General features: G+C 45.6%; 1 protein-coding gene across 1 annotated transcript in view; it reads right to left on the bottom strand.

Moving 5' to 3' along the window:
* Styxl1 (serine/threonine/tyrosine interacting like 1) overlaps positions 1-26,712 on the bottom strand; it is a 58,143-nt gene that overhangs the window by 29,520 nt on the left and 1,911 nt on the right. The window contains exons 2-4 of the mRNA XM_045144212.1: positions 14,934-15,037; positions 9,876-9,937; positions 5,471-5,645 (exon numbers count right to left, since the gene is read on the bottom strand). Of these exons, the coding sequence (XP_045000147.1) occupies positions 5,471-5,645; positions 9,876-9,937; positions 14,934-15,036 (340 nt within the window). The 5' untranslated portion in view covers position 15,037. The remainder of the gene's footprint in view (positions 1-5,470; positions 5,646-9,875; positions 9,938-14,933; positions 15,038-26,712) is intronic.

Genomic DNA, 26,712 nt, shown 5'->3' with positions numbered 1-26,712 from the left:
ACACCTGCCCTGACAGGCATTTTGATTACAGGCTCAGGAGAAACACTGGTACTTCCAGATGAGTGGTCCCTGAAAGCTGGACCCACAGAAAAGTTAATATTTGTCGTTAATTATCAGTTGCTGGGTTTGGGACATCTGATACACAGTAGTAGACTCCTAACTCACTGGGTATGGGATTAGGAATGAGTGATTTCCCCCTCCTGCCTTCCCATTATAAAACAGAGGTTGTGGGGGATGATGAAATGGCTCACTGGTTAAAGTTGCTTGCTGGCTCAGATTTAATTCTCCAACCACCCATATAAAGCCAAACAGGCATTCATGTACAGTGGCAAGAGACCCTGGCATGTGCACATGTCTTCAGGTTTTGCAAGCAAGGGGCTAAACCACTGAGCCATCTCTTTGGCTCAATTTTTAATATATTCTATTTATTTGAGAGAAAGAGGGAGAGAGAGAATGGACGCACCAGTGCCTCTAACCACTGCAAAAAAACCCTTCATTTGCATGTGCCACCATCTGATTTACGTGGGTCCTGGAGCTTTGTAGGCAAGCACCTTAACCACTAAGCCATCTCTCCAGCTCTCAATTTTTTTAAAATTTGTATTTCTTTATTTGAAAGAGTGAGAGAGGGAAAAGGAAGACACACACACACACACACACACACAGAGAGAGAGAGAGAGAGAGAGAGAGAGAGAGAGAGAGAGAGAGAGAGAGAGAGAATGGGCACACCAGGGCCTCCAGCCACTGCAAATGAACTCCAGGTATGTGCCATTTGTGCATCAGGCTTACGTGGGTCCTAAGGAATTGAATTGAGGTCCTTTGGCTTTTGTGGAGGGTCAGGGTGGGGGAGGCAGGGTCTCGCTCTAGCCCAGGCTGACCTGGAACTCATTATGTAGTCTCAGGGTGGCCTCAAACTCATGGTAATCCTTCTCCCTTTGCTTCCCAAGTGCTGGAATTAAAGGCATGTGCCACTATACCCAATCAGCCCTTAATTTAAATATATATATATATATATATATTTACTTGCAAGAAGAGAGAGAAAGAATGTGGGTGCATCAGGGCCTCTAGCTGCAGCAAATGGATTTCAGATGCATGTGCCACTTAGTGCATCTGGGTTTATGTGAACACTGGGGAACTGAACCCAGGTTATTTGCTTTGTACATAAGTGCCTTAACCACTGAGCAATTTCTCCAGACCAATAATTTTTTTAAATTTAATTTTATTTTGGTTTTTCGAGGTAGGGTCTCACTCTAGCCCAGGCTGACCTGGAATTCACTATATAGTCTCAGGCTGACCTCAAACTTAGAGCCATTCATCCACCTCTGCCTCCCAAGTGCTGGGATTAAGTGAGTACATCACCATGCCTAGCTCTATTTTTTACCTATTATTATTTTTTTCTTTGACTTTTTTGAAATAGGGTCTTGCTCTAGCCTGGGCTGATCTAGAATTTACTATGTAGTCTCAGGGTGGCCTTGAACTCATGGCAATCCTCCTACCTCTGCCTCTCAAATACTGGGATTAAAGGCATGCAGCATCATGCCTGGCTTTATTAATTAATTAATTAATTTTGTTTTTTCCAGATAGGGTCCCAACAACTTTTGTTTGTTTTTTGAGGTAGGGTCTTGCTCTAGCCCAGGCTGACCTGGAACTCACTATGTTGTCTCAGGGTGGCCTTGAACTCATGGTGATCCTCTTACCTCTGCCTCCTGAGTGCTGGGACTAAAGGCATGCACCACTGTACCCTGATACCAAAAAATATTTTTTTATTTTTTTGGCTCTGTTTTTGGTTCATTTTTATTTATTTGAAAGCAACAGACACAGAGAAAAAGAGGTAGATAGATAAAGAGAGAGAGATTGGGCACGCCAGCGCCTCCAGCCACTGCAAATGAACTCCAGATGCGTGCGCCCCTTGTGCATCTGGCTAACGTGGGTCCTAGGGAATCGAGCCTTGAACAGGGGTCCTTAGGCTTCACACGCAAGCGCTTAACCACTAAGCCATCTCTCCAGCCCCAAATATGTTTTTAAATGGTGGTTGTGGTACCTGTTAGTAGCCAGGTCTCCATATTCTCTCAAGGGTCCACAGACCTTTGAACACAGGACAGGGACTGGGTGCTTTCCTCCCCTACCATCTCTTCAGTGTTGTATGGCAGTCTTGGGAGGTGGGAGGTTTTCCTTCTTCCCGGCCCCTTAATCTCAGAGGGTAACAATGCACGCCCCCCAATAGGTCTAGGTGTCACCTGGCCCTCTTCTGGCCACCCCATCAGAACTGTGGCTTGGAGAACCAATCCACGTAAACGATGGCACTCTGGCTCCTCTTGTTCTAAAGCAACATGGCCTTTCTCTCTGATCCGGAAGTCTCACGTCTCTGTCAATGTCTGCCCAGCTACATCAGGCTCATTCCCTCTCCTGCAAGTGGGGATAACGTCTCATATTGTCACTACCAATCTCAGAAAAAGGCTCTGCACACCGGGGGTGGGGCTCACTCAGAGGAGTATGTGCAGAGCCTACACAGAGCCCCAGGTTCTACCCCTGATGCCGCATAAACAAGACACGCTGGTGTATGCCTGTGACCCCTGCACTCAGGAGGTAGAGGCAGGAGGATCACACTCAGCTACATAAGAATTTGAGGCCAGCATGGAATGAATACAAGAGAGCCTGTCTCGACAGCAACGAGAACAAGTGGTTCTGGGATGCACAGATCGGCCCAGGTGAAGCACTGGCATTGTGATTGTTGGTATATGAGAAAAGTATTCAGTAATTTTTTTTTTTGAGGCAAGCCCAACAGACTGGCCTTATTTATTTATTTATTTGAGAGAGCAAGAGTGAGAGAGAGAAAGAGTTGGTATGCCAGGGCCTCCAGCCACTGTGATTGAATTCTAAACACACGCATCATCTGGTGCACAAATGTGACCTTGCACGTTTACATCCCCCTGTGCGTCTGGCTTACGTGAGGTCTGGAGAGTCGAACATTGGTTCTTAGGCTTCACAGGCAAGTGCCTTAACCACTGAGCCATCTCTCTAGCCCATGTTCAGTAATTATTATGGTCTGAATATCAAATGTCCTTCACAGGCTCCTATTTTGAATGTTTGGTCCCCAGCTGGCAGTGCTTTCTGGAGGAGGTCCTGGCATTTGGGAGGTGGGGCCTAGCTGGAGGACATAAGTAAGCACTCAGGGGTATGTTACCCCTGCCCACTTCTTGTCTCATGCTCTGCTCCCCAATCTACCGTCATTGTCAATAGCCTTTGACACTCTCCTGCCACCATGAACTGAGCTGCTATGCTATATGCCCTTCTCCACCATGATGAACTGAAACTGTGGAAGAGAAATCTTGGGGACCGGGAAGGTGGCTCAGTGGGTATACTGCTTGTGGCAATATCATGAGGACCTGAGTGTCAATTTCAGCACCCACATAAAAGCCAGGTATAGGGCTGGAGAGATTATTTACTGGTTAAGGCACTTGCCTGCAAGGCCTAACAACCCAGGTTTAGTTCCCCAGGACCCAAGTACAGCCAGATGCACAAAGTGGCACATGCATCTAGAGCTCATCTGCAGTGGCTAGAGGCCCGGGCACACCCATTCTCTCTCTCTCTCTCTCTCTCTCTCTCCCTCCCTCCCTCCCTCCCAAATAAATAAACTTTTTTTAATGGAAAAAAAAATCCAGGTACAGTGAAATCAGTGACATGCTCTATAATCCCAGCCCTCAGAAGATGGAGCCAGGAGGATCCCTGGTGGCTTGATGGCTGGTTTGTCTAGCTGAATCAGTGAGCTCTGGGTTCAGTGACAGACTCTGCCTTATAAAAGGATGGTGGTGATGAGTAGAGAAAGACGCATGTAACTGCACACACAATGCACCCACATTTATATGAACATATGTACATATGCCAAAAAATAAATAAAAATTAAATCTTGGACTGGGGACCTAGCTGAGTTGGTGGCGTGCTTGACTAGCATGTGTGGAGCCCCGAGTTCCCGCTCCGGCGCTACAGGGCTGGCACGTGCCTTGAGCCCAGCATTGAGAAGTGGTGACAGGAGGGTTAGAAGCCCAAGGTGACCCTTGGCGGTGTAATGACTCTGAGGCCAGCCTGGGATACATGAGACTGTCTCAAAAGTCAAAACAAATTAAATGTATACATTTTTTCTCCCTTGAGTTGTTTCTGTCAGTCAATGTGGTCACAGACACATAAAAATAACTACTACAAACTGGGTATGGCAGCGCACGCCTCTAATCCTAGCACTCGGGAGGCAGAGGTAGGAGGAGCACTGTGAGTTCGAGGCCAGCTTGAGACTACATAGTGAATCCAGGTCAGCCTGGGCTAGAATGAAACCCTACCTTGAAAACAAATAAGCAACAAAAAAATAAATAAATAACTACTTCAACCCAGGCATAGTGATACACTTTTTTTTTTCCTGTTTTTTTGAGGTAGGGTCTCACTCTGGTCCAGACTGACCTGGAATTCACTACGTAGTCTCAGGGTGGCCTCGAACTCTCAGCAATCCTCCAACCTCCGTCTCCTGAGTGCTGGGATTAAAGGCATGCAACACCATACCCAGCCGTGTTATACTTTTAATCCCAGCATTTAGGAGTCTGAGGATTGCTGTGAATTTGAGGCCAACCTGAGACTACATAGTAAATTCCAGGTCAGCCTGGGCTAGAGCGGGACCCTACCTTGAAAAGCCAAAAGAAATAATAAGTACTATAATAACTGTTAACTATTACTTTTCTTTTCAAGGTAGAGTCTTTTTTTTTTTTTTTTTTTTAAGGTGGAAGGGATTTTTTGAAGATAGAGGGGAAGTTCCATAATGGCAGAAGAAGCTGGGCTCCCTTTCCCAGGCCCACACCAAGAGAGCAAGAAAAGCCACAAGCCACCACAAGCAAGAAAGCACACTTCAGGAACTCCAAGCAGAATCAGGTACTTCGTGTGTTCGAGGTAGGGTTTTACTCTAGCCCAGGCTGACCTGGAATTCACTATGTAGTCTCAGGGTGGCCTCGAACTCACCTCACGGTGATCCTCCTACCTCTGCCTCCCGAGTGCTGGGATTAAAGGTGTGTAACACCACACCGGCTAACTTTTACTTTTGCTGCTGTTTAAAAAAAAAAAAAAAAAAAAAACTCACCTTGGGGACAGAGAGATGGCTTAGTGTTTAAGGTGCTTGCCTGTGAAGCCTGAGGACCCCAGTTTGAGGCTCAATGCCCCAGGACCCATGTTAGCCAGATGCACAAGAGGGCGCATGCATCTGGAGTTTGTTTGCAGTGGCTGGAGGCCCTGGTGCACCCGTTCTCTCTCTCCCTCTATTTGCCTCTTTCTCTCTCTGTTGTTCTCAAATAAATAAAAATATTTTTTTTTTAAAAAAAGGGCCAGTCTTGAGTCGGGTGTGGTGGCACACGTCTTTAATCCCAGTACTGGGGAGGCAGAGGTAGGAGGATCAAGGTAGAGTAAAACCCTACCTCAAGAAGAAAAACAAATATCTCACCTTGGATATGACTGCATTTCTGGTGTTCACCGTCTGCGTCACCATCCTCGTCATCCTCCTTCAGGCAGATGTCTCTCATGTGCAAGTCCAAGTTGTTGGTGTTGCTGTCATACACCACACAGTACTTCACACACTCCAGATCCACAGACTCTGGGATGAGGTACTGATTTTTCTTCTGAGGAAACCAGAGAGGCATGTTGGTGGGTAGCTCCGGTGGATATGTCAGCCCCACAGGAGCTTGCGATGATGTTTCCCTGATGACAACACAGACTGGAAGCGCCACAGACGGACAGGAGCTGGGGAGATGACTCAGTGGTCAAAGGCGCTTGCTTGCACCGCCTGCCGGGCCCGGTTCCGCTCCCCAGGACACACATAATGTCAGATGTACAAAGCAGCACGTGTGTCTAGTGTTCATTTGCAGTGGCAGATACCCACACTGACTCACTCACACAGACATGCACACTCTCTCTCTACCCTCATAAAGAAATACAAATCTTAAAAAAATAATAATAACATACAATGATCACGTTCAAAAATATTTTGAAATTACAAATAAATTTTTCCTTTGCTTTGGAAAAAAAAAGAAGAAATACAAATCTTTTCCCTTTTTTTTTTTTTTTGGTCTTTTTGTGATTTTTTTTTTTTTTTTTTTTTTTTTTTTTAGTGCTGAGGACCGAACCCAGGGCCTTGAGCTTGCTAAGCAAGCGCTCATCCACTGAGCTAAATCCCCAACCTCAGAAATACAAATCTTTTTAAAATGCAAAGGAAGGTTGGAGAGATGGCTCAGCAGCTAAGTCACTTGTCTGCAAAGCTTAAGAACCCAGGTTCAATTTCCCAGTATCCATGTAAAGCCAGATGCACAAAGTGGCACATGCATCTAGAGTTCGTTTGCAGGGGCTATAGCCGCCAGCATATCTCTTGTCTCTATTATCTATGAGAAATAAATAAAATGAACAGGAAAAGGCCGAGGAATGAATCAGTGAATAAAGGGCTTGCCACACAAGTGTGAGAACTTGAGTTCAGATCTCCAGTACCACATAAACACCAGGTGGCCATGGCAGCCACCTGCAATTCCAGCGTAAGGAAGATGGAGATAGGTGCATCCCCAGGGCAAGTTGGCTGGCTAGATTAGCCCAACCAGTGAGCAGTAAGAGACCCTATCTCAGCAAAGGAGAACACAACAGAGGATGATGCCGTGTCAACCTCTGGCCTTCACACACACGCACACACACACACACACACACACACACACGCAAAAAATAAATGAACAAGAGAAGAGATGGCTTAGCACTTAAGGTGCTTCTCTGCAATGTCAAAGGACCCAGGTTTGATTCCCAGAACCACGTAAGTCGATGCACAAGGTGGCACATGTGATTGGACTTTGTTTACATTGGCTGGAGGCCCTGGAGTGCCCATTCTCTCTTTCTACTTGCCTCTTTCTCTCTCTCTCTCAAATAAATAAATAGCTGTAAAAAAATGAACCAGAGGGCTGGAGGTATGGCTTAGTGGTTAAGGTGCTTGCCTATAAAGCATAAGGACTGAGGTTTGATTCCCCAGTACCCATGTAAGCCAGATGCACAAGATGGCGCATGCATCTGGAGTTGGTTTGCAAGGGCTAGAGGCCCTAGCACACCCATTTTCTCTATCTGCCTCTTTTCTCTCTCTCTTAAGTAAATAAATAGGGCTGGAGAGATGGCTTAGCAGTTAAGGCACTTGCCTGCAAAGCCAAAGGACCCAGGTTCATTCCCCAGGACCCACCCATGTAAGCCAGATGTACAAGGTGACATGTGCGTCTGGAGTTCATCTGCAGTGGCGGGAGGCCCGGATGTGCCCATTCTCTCTATCTCTTTCTCTCTTCCTCTTTCTCTTAAATAAGTAAATAAATAATAAAAATGAATAAGACAATCTATTGAGATACAAGTATCGTCCACATCTACCGTTAAGAAGGACCAGCTATAGGTGATTGGACCAGAGATAAATGCCTGACCCAAGAACAGTTGGTCCACTGGTAGCTCACTGCCTATCAGAGCTGTGGAACTAATGACAGCCTGCTGCTTAGGGAGAGTGGTTGGCCATGGACCCAAACCCAAAACTGCTCATGTTGAAGACAATCAGGAGAAGGCCTGGGTGACTGGAATTCCTGAGCAAACAACTGTCAGGAGGACTGTGATATCAAGTGCAAGTTCTGTGACAGCAGGGATTTGGATAGTTGGTTTAGTCACTAATGTACCCTGAGCTTCTAGGATAGTATCTGGTACATGGTAGGCCATTAATACATGGCTTTTATAAATGAATAAGGGCTGGGGAAATGGCTCAGTGGTTGTTGTGCAAACATGAGGACCTGAGTTCAGTCCCCAGAAGCCATTTAAAAGCCAAGTGTAGGGCTGGAGAGATGGCTTAGTGGTTAAGGTACTTGCCAACAAAGCCAAAAGACCCAGATTTGATTCCCCACTACCCATATAAGCCCAGATGCACAAGGTGGCACATGTGTCTGGAGACTGTTTGCAGTGGCTAGAGGTCCTGGTGCACCCATTCTCTTTGTCTGCCTCTGCCTCTATCTCACTCTTAAATAAATATTTTTTTTTAAAGCCAGGTGTGGGCATTACCATGGGGTATTTTTCATAATCATGGAAGTTGTTTAAAAAATTTGAAAGAAAGAAAAAAAAAAGAATGTGGCATGTCACGGTCAACTGGGAGAAAATGTTTGGAGTGTGGAGTGGAGACTGTGCTGCATGAACTCAGTAAAATACTTTTCCTGAAAAAATAAAAAAAGTAGTGGCTAATACCTGTAAGCCCACCTCTGGAAAGGAGGAAGGAAGACCCTTAGAATTTGTGTACTTTGTGCATCTGGCTTTATGTGGGAACTGGGGAATCAAACACAAGCCAGTAGGCTTTGCAAGCAAGTGCTTTGAACAGCTGAGCCATCTCCCAAGCCCATCCTTTACCCCTTATCATTCAGTCCACCCACATAGAAAGTGGGTCTTTCACCCTAGTTGATCCTGCCTAGAAAAGTCCTCACAGATACACCTAAGGGTGTGCCTCACGAATGCCTTAGGGGTTTCTTTTCTTTTTCTTTTTTCTTTTTTTGGTTTTTCAAGGCAAGGTCTCACTCTAGCCCAGGCTGACCTGAATTCACTATGGAGTCTCAGGCTGGCCTTGAACTCACAGGGATCCTCCTACCTCTGCCTCCCGAGTGCTGGGATTAAAGGCATGCGCCACCACGCCCGGCTTTCTTTTTTTATATATAGATTTTTTTGTTTGTTTATTTGAGAGCGACAGACAGAGAGAAAGAGGCAGAGAGAGAAAGAGAATGGGCGCGCCAGGGCCTTCAACCACTGCAAACGAACTCCAGATGCGTGAGCCCCCTTGTGCATCTGGCTAATGTGGGTCCTGGAGAATCAAGCCTAGAACTGGGATCTTTAGGCTTCACAGGCAAGCACTTAACCGCTAAGCCATCTCTCTAGCCCTATATATAGATTTTTTTAAATATTTTATTTCTTTATTTATTTGAGAGAGAGAAAGAGGAAGAGGCAGAGAGGAAGAGAGAATGGATGCACCAGGGCTTCTCGCCACTGCAAACACCAGACACATGCGCCCCTTGTGCATCTGGCTTATGTGGGTCCTGGGGAATCAAACCAGGGAGGGTCCTTAGGCTTCACAGGCACATGCCTTAACCACTAGGCCATTTCCCCAGCCCTCTTTTCTTTCTTTCTTTTTTTAAAAATTATTTTAAAGTTTTATTTATTTGAGAGAGACAGCCAGAGAGAATGGGTGCAGCTTGGGCCTTCAGCCACTGCAAACAAAGTCCAGATGTGTGCATCCCCTTGTACATCTGGCTTACATGGGTCCTGGAGAATGGAACCAGGGTCCTTTGGTTTTGCAGGCAAATGCCTTAACCATTAAGCCATCTCTCCAGCCCTTAGGTATTTCTTTATCCAATCACATTTACAATCAAGATTAATCATCACTGGGTTGGAGATTTAAGCTCACTGGTTGAGTACTTACCTAGCAAGCACAAGGCCCTAGCTTCAGCCCTCAGACCTGGTGGTGGTGGAGGAAATCAAAAACAGACCAACCAACAAACAAAAAATACCAAGGGGAAATTAATCACCACATATGTGACTGTTTTTTGTTTTTCAGAGTCTCATGGAGTTCAGACAAACTCACAGTGTGAAAATGACTTAACTTCTGATCCTTCTGCCCCCATATTCCAAAAGCTGTTGTTGCCTGGAATTGTTGGCCATGCTGAAGAACACCTTAGGGACTGTCAGAGGAATGCAAGCGCCACCCCTGGCACCCAGTGGCTCATCTTCCACACTGAGGACAAAGCCTCCCACTCCTCCCCCCACCCCCACCCCCAGATGCAAGGTGGCCAAGCGTGCCCCAGACTGCCCTCCCCAAGTACCTTCTTCACCCGAAGGGCTGTGATCAAGTGGCCCTCGTCATACTCTCGTTTGGGTCGAACATCTAGGAAGAGAAAGGATTGGACTCAGAACTGGATCCAAATACTTGGAGCACTCAGATCATAACCTGTTTGGGAGGTGGGTGAGTTACTGTGCAGGGGGCAGGAAGATGGCTCAGGTGGGCAAAGTGCTGGCCATGCAAGCGTGAGCACCTGAGTTCAGATGCCCAGAGCCCATGCTGGCCGTGCTGGCATGTGCCTCTAACCCCAGTGCTAGGGAGGCAGGAGGACGGTCCCTGGGGCTGGCTGATGTAGCTAAATCAATGAGCTCCAGGTTAGTAGTCTCAAAAAATAAGATGGGGGGGGTGCTAGAGAGATGCCTTAGCGGTTAGGTGCTTGCCTGTGAAGCCTAAGGACCCCGGTTCAAGGCTTGATTCCCCAGGACCCATGTAAGCCAGGTGCACAAGGTGGTGCATGCATCTGGAGTTCATTTGCAATGGCTGGAGGCCCTGGCACATCCATTCTCTCTCTCTCTATTTGCCTCTTTGTCTCTCTGTCCATCACTCTCAAATAAATAAATAAAAAATAAACAACAACAAAAAAATAAGATGGGGGATAGAGAGGTGGCTTAACCATTAAGGCATTTGTCTACAAAGCCTAAGGGCCCAAGTTCAATTCCCAAGGACCCACGTAAGCCAGATGCACAAGGTGGCACATGTGTCTAGAGTTTGTTTGCAGTGGCTAGAGGCCCTGGCATGATCATTCTCTATCTGCCTCTCTTTCTAATAAATAAAATTAAATTTAAAAAAATAAGATGGAATCTCAGCATGGTAGTTGATGCCATTAGTCCCAGCACTAAGGAGTCTGAGGTACAAGGATTGTTGTGAGTTCAAGGCCAGCCTGTGGCTACGTAGTGAGTTCCAAGTCAGTCCAGACTAGAGTGAAAGAGATCCTACCACAGAAAAAATCCTGAACAAGCCGGGCGTGGTGGCGCATGCCTTTAATCCCAGCACTCAGGAGGCAGAGGTAGGAGGATCACCATGAGTTCGAGGCCACCCTGAGACTCCATAGGGAATTCCAGGTCAGCCTGAGCTACAGTAAGACCCTATCTCGAAAAACCAGAAAAAAAAAAAAAAAGAAAGAAAGAAAAGAAAAGAAATCCCAAACAACAATGATGACGACAACCATCAGGATCTCAGGCCTCCGCACACATGTACATGAAGTTGATCACATGCTTGTGCCCATATACGAACATGCATACCACACACACACATGAAAAAAGAATTGAGTCTAAGTGCCTGGCATGGTGGTGCACACCTGTGACCCCAGCACTTGGGAGTCTAAGGCGAGAGGATCAGGAATTTGAGGTCAGCTTTGGCTAGGTAGTAAGACTGTTTCAAAAAAATTATTTCGAGGCTAGAGAGATGGCATAGTGGTTAAGCACTTGCCTGTGAAGCCTAAGGACCCTGGCTTGAGGCTCAATTCCACAGGACCCATGTAAGCCAGATGCACAAGGTGGTGCATACATCTGGAGTTCGTTTGCAGTGGCTGGAGGCCCTGGTGCACCCATTCTCTCTCTATCTATCTGCCTCTTTTTCTTCTGTCACTCTCAAATAAATAAACAAAAAATTTAAAAAATATTTGGCCTGGAGAGATGGCTGGCAGTTAAGGTGCTTGTCTGCAAAGCCAAAGAACCCAGGTACAATTCTCTGAGATCCATGTAAGCCAGATGTATCAGGAGGCACATGTGTCTAGAGTTTGTTTGCCCATTCGCTTTCTCGCTCTCTCTCTGCCTCTCTTAAATAAATTAATTAATTAAATAAAGCAAAAAATTATTATCATGACTCAAAATAAAAGACTGATTGAGGGGGGAGGGGATATGATGGAGAATGGAGTTTCAAAGGGGAAAGTGGGGGAAGGGAGGGCATTACCATGGGATATTGTTTTCAATCATGGAAGTTGTCAATTAAAAAAAGAAAAAGATCCCTCCAGACATAAAATGGCCTGGATATCCATGACTTCACAGTGCCTGACACTACCTACACAAGACCATCAAAATAGGAGGAAAAGATCATGACATCAAAATAAGAGACTGATTGAGAGGGGGAGGTGATATGATGGAGAGTGGAGGTTCAAAGGAGAAAGTGGGGGGAGGGAGGGAATTACCATGGGATATTTTTTATAATCATGGAAGATGTTAATAAAAATTGAGGAAAATAAAATATAAATAAATAAAATAAAATAAAGAAAAAGAAAAAAGAAAGTGGCACGTATGCAGAACAAATAGTCTCACATAATGTTCCATTTATGATATTAAGTCTTATACATTGGTCTAAGCTTTGTTCATTAAAACATAAGCATTCTAATCAGGGCTTTCAAGACAGGAGTCACCCATCCCAAAACTGGCTTTGTCAATGGGAGCTGAGAAGGAAGGCAACTGTGGTGAATGATTAGCAGAACAGCCAGTTTCCAGAGTCTAGGGACATGAAGTACCTGGAAACGTATTTTGAGGGGAAAACAGCTTGACCACAGGGAGGAAAAAAATATATTCTTATTTATTTATTTGAGAGAGAGTGTGTGTGAGAGAATGGGCATGCCAGGGCCTTCAGTCCCTGCAAACGAACTCCAGACGCATGTGCCACCTTGTTCATCTGGCTTACATAGGTCCTGAAGAACTGAACCTGGGTCTTTGGGCTTTGCAGGAAAGCACCTTAACCACTAAGCCATCTCTCCAGCACCCAAAAATTTATTTCACAGGTTGGGGAGTTTGCTCAATGGTTAAAGGCACTTGCTTGCAAAGCTTGCTAGCCTGGGCTCAATTCCCCAGCCACCCATGTAAAGTCAGACTCAAAAAAAAAAAAAAGATAGAAATATCTGGAGTTCATTTGCAGTGGCAATAGACCCTGGTGTACACACACACACACACACACACACACACACACACAGATAAAATTGTTTTTAAATTATTTGAGACATGAGGAGTAAAGAGTATGCTTATTGTACATAAAGGCTTGGGTGCCACTCCAGGACTGGAATAGAAAGATGTGGGAAAAGAGGAAAGGTAAGGAAAGAGAACAGAAGGAGTGAGGGAGAGAAGGAAAGAGGAATTTCCCCCTTTTCAAAATCATATATGTATTTTTTTCTACTGATAACTTCCATAATTGTAAACAATATCCCATGGCAATTCCCTCCCTCCCCTCACTAGGAAAGAGGAATATTTAACTTGGTGAAAAATTCTCATTTTATCAGTCCAGGTATTCCCTTCCTGAGTTTTGATCATTATCCCTTTATTTGTCTTTGTTAATTAATTATGATAAAAGTAGTGTTTTCGGCTAGAAAGATGGCTTAGCATGTAAGTGGCTTCCTGTGCAAGCATAACGGCCTGGGCGGGGGTGGGGGGACCTGAGACCAACAGAGTTCAAATCTCCAGATCCCACGTAAACAGCTAGGTGTGACCACATGTGCCTCATCCCATAGTCCTGCAGGGGGCCAGAGACCCAGGAATCATGCAAGCTAGCTCAGAGCCAGTGAAGAGACTCTAGCTCAAAACAAGACCAGACAGAGGAGTGGTGGAGCTGGATCCAGTGTTCCATTCTGGCCATGGCAGGTGAGCAGTGCCCATCACAGGCCAGCACATGGGACACTGCAAGGACACTCATCCATGAATACACCACACACACAGAAACAAGAACAACAACAACAAAAGTAGTGATGGGGCTGGAGAGATGGCTTAGCAGTTAAAGCGTTTGCCTGCAAGGCCGAAGGACCCAGGTTTGATTCCCACATAAGCTAGATGCACAAGGGGGCGCACGCATCTGGAGTTTGTTTGCAGTGGCTGGAGGCCCTGGCATGCCCATTCTCTCTCTTTCTCTCTCTCACTCTTTCTTCCTCTTTCTCTGTCAAATAAATGAATGAATAAAAATAAAATATTAAAAATAAAAGTAGTGAATAAAAATAAAATATTAAATATAAAAGTAATGATGCTAAGCTATGTTCTGTGGGGCAGGCCTGTAATTCTAGCCCTTGGGAGGTGGAGGCAGCAGAATCACATCAGCAGTTCAAGGTCATCCTCAGCTACATGACGTTGCGGGCAGCCTGGACTACTACTTCTACATTCTGCCTTCTCTTCCTTTTCTTTTTCTTCCTCCTTCCTTCTCTTTCTTTGACGGGATGTAACCATGTAGCTCAGGAAGGCCTGGCATTTGGAATGACCCTGCCTCGATGTGGGATTACAGGCCTGCACCACAATGCGTAACAAGACTTTTTTTAAAAATTTATTTATTTTTATTAACAACTTCCATGATTGTAAACAATATCCCACATGGTAATGTCCTCCCTCCCCTTATTTTCCCCTTTGAAACTCCATTCTCCATCATATCACCTCTCAATCAGTCTCTCTTTTATTTTGATGTCATGATATTTTCCTCCTCTTATGATGGTCTTGTGTAGGTAGTGTCAGGCACTGTGAGGTCATGGATATTCAGGCCATTTTGTGTCTGGAGGAGCACGTTGTAAGGAGTCCTACCCTTCCTTTGGCTCTTACATTCTTTTCACCACCTCTTCTACAATGGACCCTGAGCCTTGGAAGGTGTGATAGAGATATTGCCATGCTAAGCACTCCTGTCACTTCTTCCCAGCACCATGATGCCTTCTGAGCCTGACAAGACTTTTTTAAAAATTATTATTTAATATTTTATTTGCAAGCAAAGAGAGAGTGAAAAAGCACACAGCAGGACCTTCTGCTTCTGCAAACTCTGGACAGACACATGTGGCACTTTGTATATGTGGCTTATGTGTGCACTGGGGAGTTGAACCCAGGCCATCAGGCTTTGCAAACAAGTGCCTTTAACTGCTGAGCCACCCCAGCCCAAAACGTTTCTTCCTGACCCAATCTTGGATCCATCTTCCAAATAACAGCATAACCAGTAGCAGCAAACCTCACGGCTTTATAAAGTCATTCATTTTCCTTCCCCCAAAAGTTTGCTAGAGTTTGAAAATGATGTTTGCTGGACAGTGTTCTCAACATGCACGTGTGTGGGTGCACGTGTGTTGTGTACTTACCCAATAAGCAGAGGTAGTTGGGCTCAGTTAATCTGGACAGTTTTGAGGCCTGATTCAGGATGTTGTAGAGCTCTGTTGGTTCACAGAAAACCAAGTCAGCCATTCTGTTGAGAAAAAATCAGTAATGTAGAAGTTTAACATACATCTTGCCATTCAAGATAAATGACTAAACATGATCATGGTATTTAAATACTTTCCCTTTTCTATCCTTTCCTTCTCTTTTTTTTTGGGGGGGGGGCAAGGGTTTGAGGTAGGGTCTCACTCTAGCCCAGACTGACCTGGAATTCATTATGTAGTCTCAGACTGGCCACAAACTCATAGTGATCCTCCTACCTCTTGGCTCCAGGTGCTCTGATTAAAGTGGTGTGCCACCACACCTGGCTCCTTTTTTGATTTTTTAAAAAAATTTTGTTAACTTTTATTTATTTATTTGAGAGCAACAGACAGAGAAAGAAAGAGGCAGATAGAGAATGGGTGAGCCAGGGCCTCCAGTCACTGCAAATGAACTCCAGATGCATGCGCCACCTTGTGCATCTAACTTACATGGGTCCTAAGGAATCACGCCTTGAACCGAGGTTCTTAGGCTTCACAGGCAAGCGCTTAACCACTAAGCCATCTCTCTAGCCCAGAGCCTCTTTTGATTTTTTTTTTTATTTGAGAGTGACAGACACAGAGAGAAAGACAGATAGAGGGAGAGGGAGAGAATGGGTGAGCCAGGGCTTCCAGCCACTGCAAACGAACTCCAGATGCGTGCGCCCCCTTGTGCATCTGGCTAACGTGGGACCTGGGGAACCGAGCCTTGAACCGGGGTCCTTAGGCTTCAGAGGCAAGCGCTTAACCGCTAAACCATCTCTCCAGCCCCCCCTCTTTTGATTTTTAAGACAGGGTTTCATGTAGCCCAAGCTGGCCTCAAACTCACTATGCAGCTGAGGATGTCCTTGAACTTCTAATCCTCCTGCTTATATCTACTTAGTGCTGGGATTACAGGCAGGCACCACCACAGCCAGTTTATGCGGTACTGGAGGTATGTCATGGGAAGCTTTTCCTCTAGGGAGATGCAAACACACCTCTTCACCTCAAATCGAGCAAACATGGCAGACCAAAGTACAGTTACACCAATGCCAGTTCAACGAACCAGCGAGTTTAGGGGGGCCACTTACAGAGTATTGAAGGGGGTTTATAGGGATGCTGAGCCCCCAAAGCAGCCAGTTTGATAGGAATTCCTGTGCCAAGATTACTCCTCAGATGCTCCCCGCTCAGCCTCGGATAAAGGATTACTTACAGAGCAAGCGGGACACCAGAGCAGCAGCACCACCAAGAAGTCTCATCCTACTCTGAATGAGGACTTTCCTGTAGCCACTTCCAGAAGCTCCTTGTCCCTGTCCAGGAGTATGAGACCACAGAGCAGCACTTCAATAGGACTCACTATACCGACATGACCAGCACGGGTGCTCCTCCCTCAGCCTCAGGAGGAGGGCTTACTTAAAGAGTATGAGACCCTAGAGCAACACTTTTTTCTTTTATTTTTATTTGAGAGAGAGGAAGAGGGAGGAGAGGGAGGGAGAATGAGCTCGCCAGGGCATCCAGCCACTGCAAACAAACTCCAGACTCATGTGCCCCCATGTGCATCTGGTTTACGTGGGTCCTGGAGAATTGAACTGGGATCCTTGAGCTTTGCAGGCAAATGCCTTAACTGCTAAGCCATCTCTCCAGCCACCCCCCTTTTTTTCCCAAGGTAAGGTTTCACTGTAGCCCAGGCTGACCTGGCATTCACTATGTAGTCTCAGGGTGGCCTCGAACTCTTGGCGATCCTCCTACCTCTGCCTCCCAAGTGCTGGCATTAAAGGTGTATGTCACCATGCCCAGCCAAAGCAACACTTCAATGGGGCTTACTATATCAGGATTACCCCCACGGATAGTCCTCCCTCAGCCTCTGGGTGAGGACTTACTTACAGAATATGGAGACTCCAGATACCACCTCAACGGAGCTCATTGTTCCTAGATCTTTACTCTCTCTATACCGTATCTTCTCTTTTGTTGCCTTTAATCCCAGCACTCAGGAGGCAGAGGTAGGAAGATCGCCAAGACTTTGAGGCCACCCTGAGACTACACAGTGAAGTCCAGGTCAGCCTGAGCTAGAAGTGAGTCCCTACCTCAGAAAAAAAAAAAAGTTTTTTAAGGGCTGAAGGGATGGCTTAGTGGTTAAGGCATTTGCCTGCAAAGCCAAAGGATCCCGGTTTGATTCCCCAGGACCCGCATAAGCCAGATGCACAAGGGTGTGCATGCGTCTGGAGTTTTTTGCAGTGCCTGGAGGCCCTGGTGCACCCATTCTCTCCCTCTCTCTTTCTCTCTGCCTCTTTCTCTCTCTCCCAAATAAATTAATAAAATATACTTTTAAAATATTTTTAATTAGAAGTTAAATGCATATAGGGAATAAAATATTGAATAGGAGCCAGGTGTGGTGGTGCATGCCAGTAATTCCAGCACTCAGAGACTGAGGCAGGATGATGGTGAGTTCATGCTAACCTAAGCTACATGAGGTGGAGGCCACGCTGGTAATAAAACCCTACCTTTCCCTGTCTGTATGTGTACCTAAATACATAGGCTATAAATAGTCATCAACTCATTTGTTCTGTTTTGGGGGAGTGGTCGTGTTAGGGATCAAACCTAGGGCCTCACACATGCCAGGTAAGTGCTCTGTCACTGAGCTACATTATCCATCCCTCATTTGTTCATTAGCAAACAATTACTGAGCATTTAATACATGCTGAGCTGATAGTTTGCATCTGAAATATCCCCACAGGCTTGTGGGTTTTTTGTCAATATTTTATTTTTATTTATTTGACAGAGAAAGGAGAGAGAGAGAGAGAGAATGGGTGCATCAGGGCCTCCAGCCACTGTAGACGAACTCCAGACGCATGCACCCCATTGTGCATCTGGCTAATGTGGGTCCTGGGGAATCGAACCCGGGTCTTTTGGCTTTGCAGACAAATGCCTTAACTGCTAAGCCATTCCTCCAGCCCAAGGCTTGTGTTTTGAACAATTATTTCCCAGTTGGTGGCACTGTTGTGGGAGGCTGTGGTACTTGTGGAGGTGGGGCCCAGCAGGTAGGAAGTTCATCACAGGGGATTTCAAACTTTCGTGAATCTCGGCTTCCCTGGAACAGCGTATAAACACAGAAGCAAGTCCTGGAACAGCTTGACCTGCACTCATTGAAGCTTTGCAGGCACATGATGATGCTGACCCCAGGCAGGAAAAGCTGGAGGCTGGCCAAGATGGACTTGGCCTGCTCCCCAGATATTGTTGGACATCAGGATGCCTGAGCATTTCCTGTAGTCCAGGTGAGAAGGGTTAACTAGAAACCATCTTTCGTGTATGTGCACATGTGTGTATATGTTTGTATGTATGTATAAACACATGCATGTAGAGGCTAGAGGTTAACTTTGGGTGTCTTACTAAGTTGCTCTCCACCTGATTCTTTGAGCTAGGGTCTTCCAGTGAACTGGAAGCTCACCCATTAGGCTAGATTACCTAGCCAGCAAGCCCTAGGGCTCTTGCCTCTGCCTTTCCAGTGCTGGGATTACAGGAGTGCGGTGCCTGGCTTTTACAAGGATGCTGGGGATCTGAATTCAAGTCTTTCTGCCTCCATGGCAAGCCCTTTAACCATGAAGCCATCTCCCCAGCCCTAGAAATCATCTTAAAGGGACTTAGAGCCAGGTGTAGTGGCCAATGCAAAGCCAACACCTGGAAGTCTGGGACAGGAGCCCTGGGAGTTTGAGGACAGTTTGGCCTAATAGGGAGTTCCAGGCCAGCCTAAGCTACAGAGCAAGACCATGTTTCTAAGAAAATCTTTGCCCAGGGCTGGAGGGATGGTTTAGCAGTTAACGTGCTTGCCTGCAAAGCTAAAGGACCCAGGTTCAATCCCCCAGGACCCACATAAGCCAGATGCACAAAGTGGTGCATGCGTCTGGAGTTCATTTGCAGGCCCTGGCACACCACTCTCTCTGTTTCTCTCTTTCTCAAATAAATAAATAAAATATTTTTTAAAAGAAAGTAAAAAAAAAAGAAAGAAAGAAAGTCTTTGCCCAAAGAAGTCCCCTAAAGCAATAATGGACTAATCATTGGTCATGGAGGATTCTAGAGACCAAGAGTTGAAGCACTAAAAGTTGACAGACTGAGTGAGACATGACCACCTAGAGCAGGGGACTGCAGGTGAGAAGGGGCCCCAGAAGCACTTAGTAGGAAAGTAAGCTGTAGAAGAGGGAGTCCTGGCATCTACCCAGGAGTGATTTATGGGATGGTGACACAAAAACATGATCTCAAAGTTTATACTGAGTGGCTACACAGGCGAACTCCAACTGGAGATGGGCACAGCTGAAAGGGGAGCTCCTCCTTCATTAGGGTAAGTACATCTGCTTATTGTCAAGGTTATAGGTAAAAAGTCCAAGCAGTAGGAAACTAAGTAAGGAACGTAAAGAGCGCACATCCAGGGACAGTTTTATAAAGGCTCACCATCAAAGTGGTTGACCTTTACCTTTCAAAGAGTATTGAACTTATACTATCTAGGAAAGAGCAGAGAGGAGTGGGAGTTCCCAATACCATGTTCAGTTTTGGGCAAAAGGATGCCTATTATAAGGGGGCTGTCTTGTCTGCTTTAAAAGAAAACAGAACACAGAGAATGTATGGAGACAGCATACATAACACTAATGAATGTATCTATTGCTGGGATTAGCGCCCTGTCAGTCAGGCAGGTTCAGAGAGGGTTAAAAGTCTGAGTTGGGGGGAGGGAAGGGAGGTTATTACCATGGGATACTTTTTATAATCATGGAAAATGTTAATAAAAATTGAGAAAAAAAAATGTTTGAGTTTATATCCCCATAGTAAGTTAACCCAAATTCCCATACAGCTCAGAGAAAACTAACACTTGATTTCAAAAGAACCTTTCTATTTGTGTGTGTGTGTGTGTGTGTGTGTGTGCTGTGGGGGGGTGGTGGTGAAGCAGAATCTCACTCTAGCCCAGGCCGACCTGAAACTCACTCTGTAGCTATAGGCTGGCTTCAAACTCATGGCGATCCTCCTACCTCAGCCTCCCGAGTACTAGGATTTAAGGTGTGTGCCACCAAGCCCAGCAAAAGAGCCTTTGTTGCACTGTCTCTACAAGCCACTCCAACAATACATGAAGGGTCAGAAGACACAGTCTACCTAGGGTGGGGTGGAAGAGTGAGGAAACGGGATTAATGTCAGGGGCCATTGGGCTGGCCTTGAATCCGTAGCATTGGGCTGTTTGGCAACAAGAATTTTGCACATGTAAGTGAGCAAGATTGTGTACATTCAGTGTTACTGGCAAGAGCTGACCGTTCCTTGAAACTTTATGCCTGTATTGCTGGGAACAGAGGGCTTGTTTCTCTCCTAACCTTGGGATAATCTTTTGTACTGAGAAGTGGTCGAGGTGCATAACTCTGTAACAGAAAGAAGTTGTTTTGATAGAAACTTGTGTGAAGGTCATGGAATTTTTGTACATGGGCAAACTGCTTGCAAGAAGATATTAAAAAGGACTGCTGAGAAATAAACGGTGCTTCAGTCCTGGACTGGAGTCTTTGCTTTCATTCTTTTTCCTTTCTTTAATCCTCACTCCAGCAGGTTCTGGCAGATAAAAAAACAGAGACAGGGCTGGAAAGATGGCTTAGCGTTTAGGGTGCTTCCCTGCAAAGCCAAAGGACTCAGGTTCAATTCCCCAGGATCCACATTAGCCAGATGCACAATGTGGCACATACCATCGGGGTTTGTCTGCAGAAGCTGGAGGCCCTGGTATGCCCATTCTCTCTCTCTCTCCTCAAACAAATAAATACATAAAAATAAAATACAAAAAAAAGAAAGGAGTAGACATCAGGCATTCTAGCCCCTAAATTCGGGTGGTTATAGAAAACAGAAAACTACGGCTAGAGAGCTGGTTTAACAGTTACGGTGCTTGCCTGCAAAACCAAAGGACCCAGGTTCAACTCCCCAGGCCTCATGTAAGCCAGATGCACAAGGTGGCGCATGAGTTTGTTTGCAGTGGCTAGAGACCCTGATGCACCCATCCTCTCTCTGCCTCTTTCTCTCTCTCCCTCTTTCTCAAATAAATAAATAAAATAAAATATTTTTAAAAAAAACTAAAGCAGGGTGTGGTGGCACACGTCTTTAATCCCAGCACTTGGGAGACAGAGGTAGGAGGATCATTGTGAGTTCAAGGCCACCCTGAGACTACATAGTGAATTCCAGGTGAATTCTGGAATAGAGCCATATCCCACTTCAAAAAACAACTAACAAAGAGCCGGGCATGGTGGCGCACACCTTTAATCCCAGCACTCGGGAGGCAGAGGTAGGAGGATTGCCATGAGTTCAAGGCCACCCTGAGATGACAGAGTTAATTCCAGGTCAGCCTGGACCAGAGTGAGACCCTACCTCGAAAAACGAAACAGCCTCTTCAGCAAATGGTGTTTTGAAAACTGGATATATATCTGCAGAAGGATGAAAATAGATTCTTCTCTCTCACCATGCACAAGAATTAAGTCCAAATGGATTAAAGACCTTAACATCAGACCTCAAACTCTGAAACTGCTAGAGGAAAAAGTAGGGGAAACCCTTCAACATATTGGTCTTGGCAAAGACTTTCTGAATACAACCCCAAGTGCTCAGGCAATAAAACCACAGATTAATCACTGGGACCTCATGAAATTACAAAGATTTTGCACTGCAAAGGACACAGTGAAAAAAGCAAAGAGGCAACCTACAGAATGGGAAAAAATCTTCGCCAGCTATATATCTGATAGAGGATTAATATCTAGGATATACAAAGAACTCAAAAAGTTAAATAATAAGGAATCAAACAAGCCAATCAAAAAATGGGCTATGGGGCTGGAGAGATGGCTTAGCGGTTAAGTGCTTGCCTGTGAAGCCTAAGGACCCCGGTTCGAGGCTCGGTTCCCCAGGTCCCACGTTAGCCAGATGCACAAGGGGGCGCACGCGTCTGGAGTTCGATTGCAGAGGCTGGAAGCCCTGGCGCGCCCATTCTCTCTCTCTCCCTCTATCTGTCTTTCTCTCTGTGTCTGTCGCTCTCAAATAAATAAATAAAAATTTAAAAAAAAATGGGCTATGGAGCTAAATAGAGCATTCTCAAAGGAAGAAATACGAATGGCATATAAGCATCTAAAAAAAAGTTCTACGTCACTAGTCGTCAGGGAAATGCAGATTAAAACTACACTGAGATTTCATCTCACTCCTGTCAGATTAGCCACCATCATGAAAACAAATGATCATAAATGTTGGCGGGGATGTGGCAAAAAAGGAACCCTTCTACACTGCTGGTGGGAATGCAATCTGGTCCAGCCATTGTGGAAAACAGTGTGGAGGTTCCTAAAACAGCTAGAGATTGATCTACCATATGACCCAGCTATAGCACTCCTAGGCATATATCCAAAGGACTCATCTCATTTCCTTAGAAGTACGTGCTCAACCATGTTTATTGCTGCTCAATCTATAACAGCTGGGAAATGGAACCAGCCTAGATGTCCCTCAACAGATGAGTGGATAATGAAGATGTGGCACATTTATACAATGGAGTTCTACTCAGCGGTAAAGAAAAATGAAGTTATGAAATTTGCAGAAAAAGGGATGGACCTGGAAAGGATTATACTAAGTGAGGTAACCCAGGCCCAGAAAGCCAAGCGCCACATGTTCTCTCTCATATGTGGATCCTAGCTACAGATGATTGGGCTTCTGCGTGAGAAGGAAAATACTTAGTAGCAGAGGACAGTAAGGTAAAAAGGAGACATAAAGGGTAGAGAAAGGAAGGGAAGAGGATACTTAATAGGTTGATATTGTATATATGGAATTACAATGATTGTAATGGGGAGGTAATATGATGGAGAATGGAATTTCAAATGGGAAAGTATGGGGGTGGGGAGGGAGGGAATTACCATGGGATATATTTTATAATCATGGAAAATGTTAATAAAAATTTAAAAAAAAAACTAACAAAAAATAAATAAAGAAAAGAAAGAAAACAGAAAACTAAGGCAGGGAAGATAGTTAAGTAGATGCACTTCTTGCCTAGTAAGCATGAGTCTAATTCCAGTATGCACAAAACTGCCGAGTGTGGTGGCACATGCCTACTATCCCAGCTGAGGAGGAGGGGGGACTGGAGGGTACCTGGGGATAGGTGGCTAGCCAGTCCAGTTTAGTTATGAGCTCTAAGCCAGTGTCACTCTCTCAGAAAAGGTGGACAGCACCAAAGGAGGGCACTCAAGTTTGTCATCTGGCCTTCACACATGCGCATGTACACGCATGCACAGTTAAGTCCCCCCACAGACACAAACAACCGCATCCACCCACACACACATGCAAGCAAAGAAAAGCAAACAAAAACCTCCAGAAAACTCAAGAGGGAAAGTGAGGAAACAATTCATGTTGAATTAAGATCAGTTTCCTTGCTCAGGAGGCGTAGATTGTTGCTAGAAAATTTCAGTGCCAGGGATGGGATACCTTCCAGTGAGTTGTTGGCCAGGGAGGTCCCTGATACCCCCAAAACATTACAGGCTATTGCCAAGGCCCTTGGTTCCCCACCAGGAATAGATGGTAAGACCCTATTGCTGAGGACTCCACATACTTGGGTTGCAAGGTCACTGAAAAATCCTGCTGGAACTGAGCTAAAAACCCCCTCCATGTAGACCAGCTGACAGAAAGCTGGAAGAAGCCATTCTGCATGCAGTTTAATGGGAGAAAGAGAAATCACCAGTAAAGATACTCAACAGTGGACACTGCAAGTCTTAAATCTTGCCAGCCAGGCCAAATGAGCCAACGGGTGCAATAGTGGCACATCTCTCATGGTGGAAACCAACTGCCCTCTAATTGGACTGGAGGCCCACTCCATGGGAGGGAATACATCCCTGGTACTAATAAATTGAAACAGGGTTAGTCACGAGCCCTGGGTGTGTAACGTCTGCTGCTGTCTGGCTAAATGTATATACAATGCTCATCAAACTGCCCAGTGAGCAGCTTCTCTTAATGTTCATACCCTAATGTTAGTGCTACTCTCACTTTTTTCATTAGAGTACTTTCTCTTTTCAGATGGCAGTGACCTTGGGATGACTCAGGAGGCATCATGGTGCTGAGAAGTGACAGGAGTGGTCAGTACTGCAATATCTCTATCATAACTTTCAAGGCTCAGGGTCTATGGCAGAAGAGGTGGTGGAAAGAATGTAAGAGCCAAAGGAAGAGTAGGACTCTTTACAATGTGCTCCTCCAGACACAAAATGGCCTGTATATCCATGACCTCACAGTGCCTGACACTACCTACACAAGACCATCATAATAGGAGAAGATCACATGACCTCAACATAAAAGAGACTGATTGAGAGGGGAAGGGGATGTGATGGAGAGTAGAGGTTCAAAGGGGAAAGTTGGGGGAGGAGGGAATTGTCATGGGATATTGTTTACATTCATGGAAGTTGTTATTTATAAAAATAAATATTTTATTTATTTATTTGTGAGAGAGAGGGAGCAAAAGAGAGAATGGGTGCACCAGGGCCTTCAGCCACTGCAAACAAACTCCAGACACATGTACCACTTTGTGCATCTGGCTTGCATGGATCCTGGGGAATTGAGCTTGGGTCCTTTGGCTTTGCAGGCAAGTCCCTTAACTGCTAAGTCATCTCTCCAGCCCTTCATTTACTTTTAAAAATATTTTTTATTTTTATTTATTTGAGAAAGAAAGGGTAATGGGCAGATTTAACTAGGCTACCTTCCTGGAAAGCCCCAGGGATTGTCTTGTTTCTGTCTTGTGCTGGGTTTACAGGTGTGCACCAGCAGCTTTCATGTGGGTGCTGAGGAGCCAAACTCAAGTCCTCATGGTTTGCCAAAGCAGGCACATTTTATATTTTGAGCCATCTCCACAGCCCAGTACTCCAGCTTTTTCTTTTATTTTTACTTATTATTTTGGTTTTTTCGAGGTAGGGTCTCACTCTGGCCCAGGCTGACATGAAATTAACTATGTAGTCTCAGGATGGCCTCGAACTCACGGTGATCCTCCTACCTCTGCCTGCCGAGTGCTGGGATTAAAGGTGTGAGCCATCACACCTGGCTTCTTTTAATGTTTTATTTGCAAACAAAGAGGGGGAGAAAAAGAGAGAGAATAGCTCGCTAGGCCTCAGATGCATGTGCCATTTGTGCATCTGGATTTACGTGGGTAGTGGGAAACTGAACCTGGGTTGTCAGGCTATGCAGGCAAGCACCTTAACTGTGGAGCCATCTTGCCAGTCCCCTCCAGCTTTTTCTTTTTCTTCCTTCCTTTCTTTCTTTCCTTTCTTTTCTTTTTTTTTTTTTTTTTTGAGGTAGGGTCTCACTGTGGCCCAGGCTGACCTGGAATTTACTATGTAGTCTGGAACTCACGGCAATCCTCCTACCTCTGCCTCCCAAGTGCTGGACCCCTTCAGCTTTTTCTATGGGTTCTTTTTTCCTACTTTCCAGTGCCTAACCACTTCCCATTACTAAGGACCAGCTCCTGTAACACTCTTGGGAGCTGCTTTCCAAGCAAGAGACCTCTCCCTCCTCCAGGGAAGAAGGTTCCCACGGAGACTCACCCACTCTTCTGGAATATCTCAGTTTAAGTGGCTTCTAGGTCCTCTAACATGGCCTTCATCCCAATCCCAGGTCTCTCAGCACTGCATACATTCTACCATTGCCCACATCTTTGTGAATAATCTACCTGACCCTCCCACTAGACTGACAGTGCTCCTTAAAGTCAGAGAAGAGAGCCTGTCCAGAGCTGAATCTCCTCCAAGACAAGGCTAGTAACATCTTAGCAGCTTGCCAAAACAAGGGGAGAATGGGAGGTGGCCATCATGAACTCTTGTCCTTGTGCCATTATTGCCACCCTTACTCCCCCTATTGCTGTCCCACCCGGAGTGAGCCACCAGTCCACCTAGGTGTTCCATTCCTCTACCACACCAGCAACCCTCGACACAACTCAGCTTCACTTGACCCGACTTTGTTCTTTTCCGTTACCAAGGATGGACTGTTAGGCAAGCACTCTACCTTGAGCTAACCCCCCCCCCCCCGCCCCCGCAGGCCTCTTTTCACTTTTTGAGACAAGGTCTAAATTACCCAGACAAGCCTTGAACTCACTTTGTAGCTCAGGCAGTCTTTCAATTTATCATCCCCCTGCCTCAGCTTTCTGAGTAGGTGGGATTAAGTCTGCTCTACCAGGGCAGCTATGATTCTAAACTTTATTTTTGAGGTTAAGGTCTCACTTTAGCTCAGGTTGACATGAAACTCATTCTGTAACCCAGGTTGGCACGACAATCATTTTACTTCAGCCCTCTGAGTGCTAGAATTAAAGGCATGAGCCACCAGGACCAGCTTGCTTTTAACAGGGCCTGACACTGTAGCCTCGGCTGGTATCAAACTCCTGTCAATTATCCTAACCCAGCCTTCCAAGTACTATAGTGACAAACCTGTGGCAGCAGACCTAGTTATAGTCCTCAACTTTGTGTACGGTGATCACACGTGTGCCTGTACACGTGTGTGCACGAAGGCCAGAGGTGTCTTCCTCAATTGCTCTTCACCTATTGTTTGAGAGAGGGTTTCTCTATGAACTCAGAGCTTAACAACTTACTTAGAATAAGTAGCCAGCAAGGGTAGGGACACTGGGACCCTACTGTCTCCACTTTCCCAGTGCTGGGATTATAGGCTTGCCTGTGTTGTTATTTATTTTTTTTTGGGGGGGGGGGAGAATGGCTGC

Source organism: Jaculus jaculus, chromosome 2 (genome assembly GCF_020740685.1).
Source record: "Jaculus jaculus isolate mJacJac1 chromosome 2, mJacJac1.mat.Y.cur, whole genome shotgun sequence".
NCBI classification, from domain to species: Eukaryota; Metazoa; Chordata; class Mammalia; order Rodentia; family Dipodidae; genus Jaculus; species Jaculus jaculus.
This window is presented reverse-complemented; position numbering and strand designations above follow the sequence as displayed.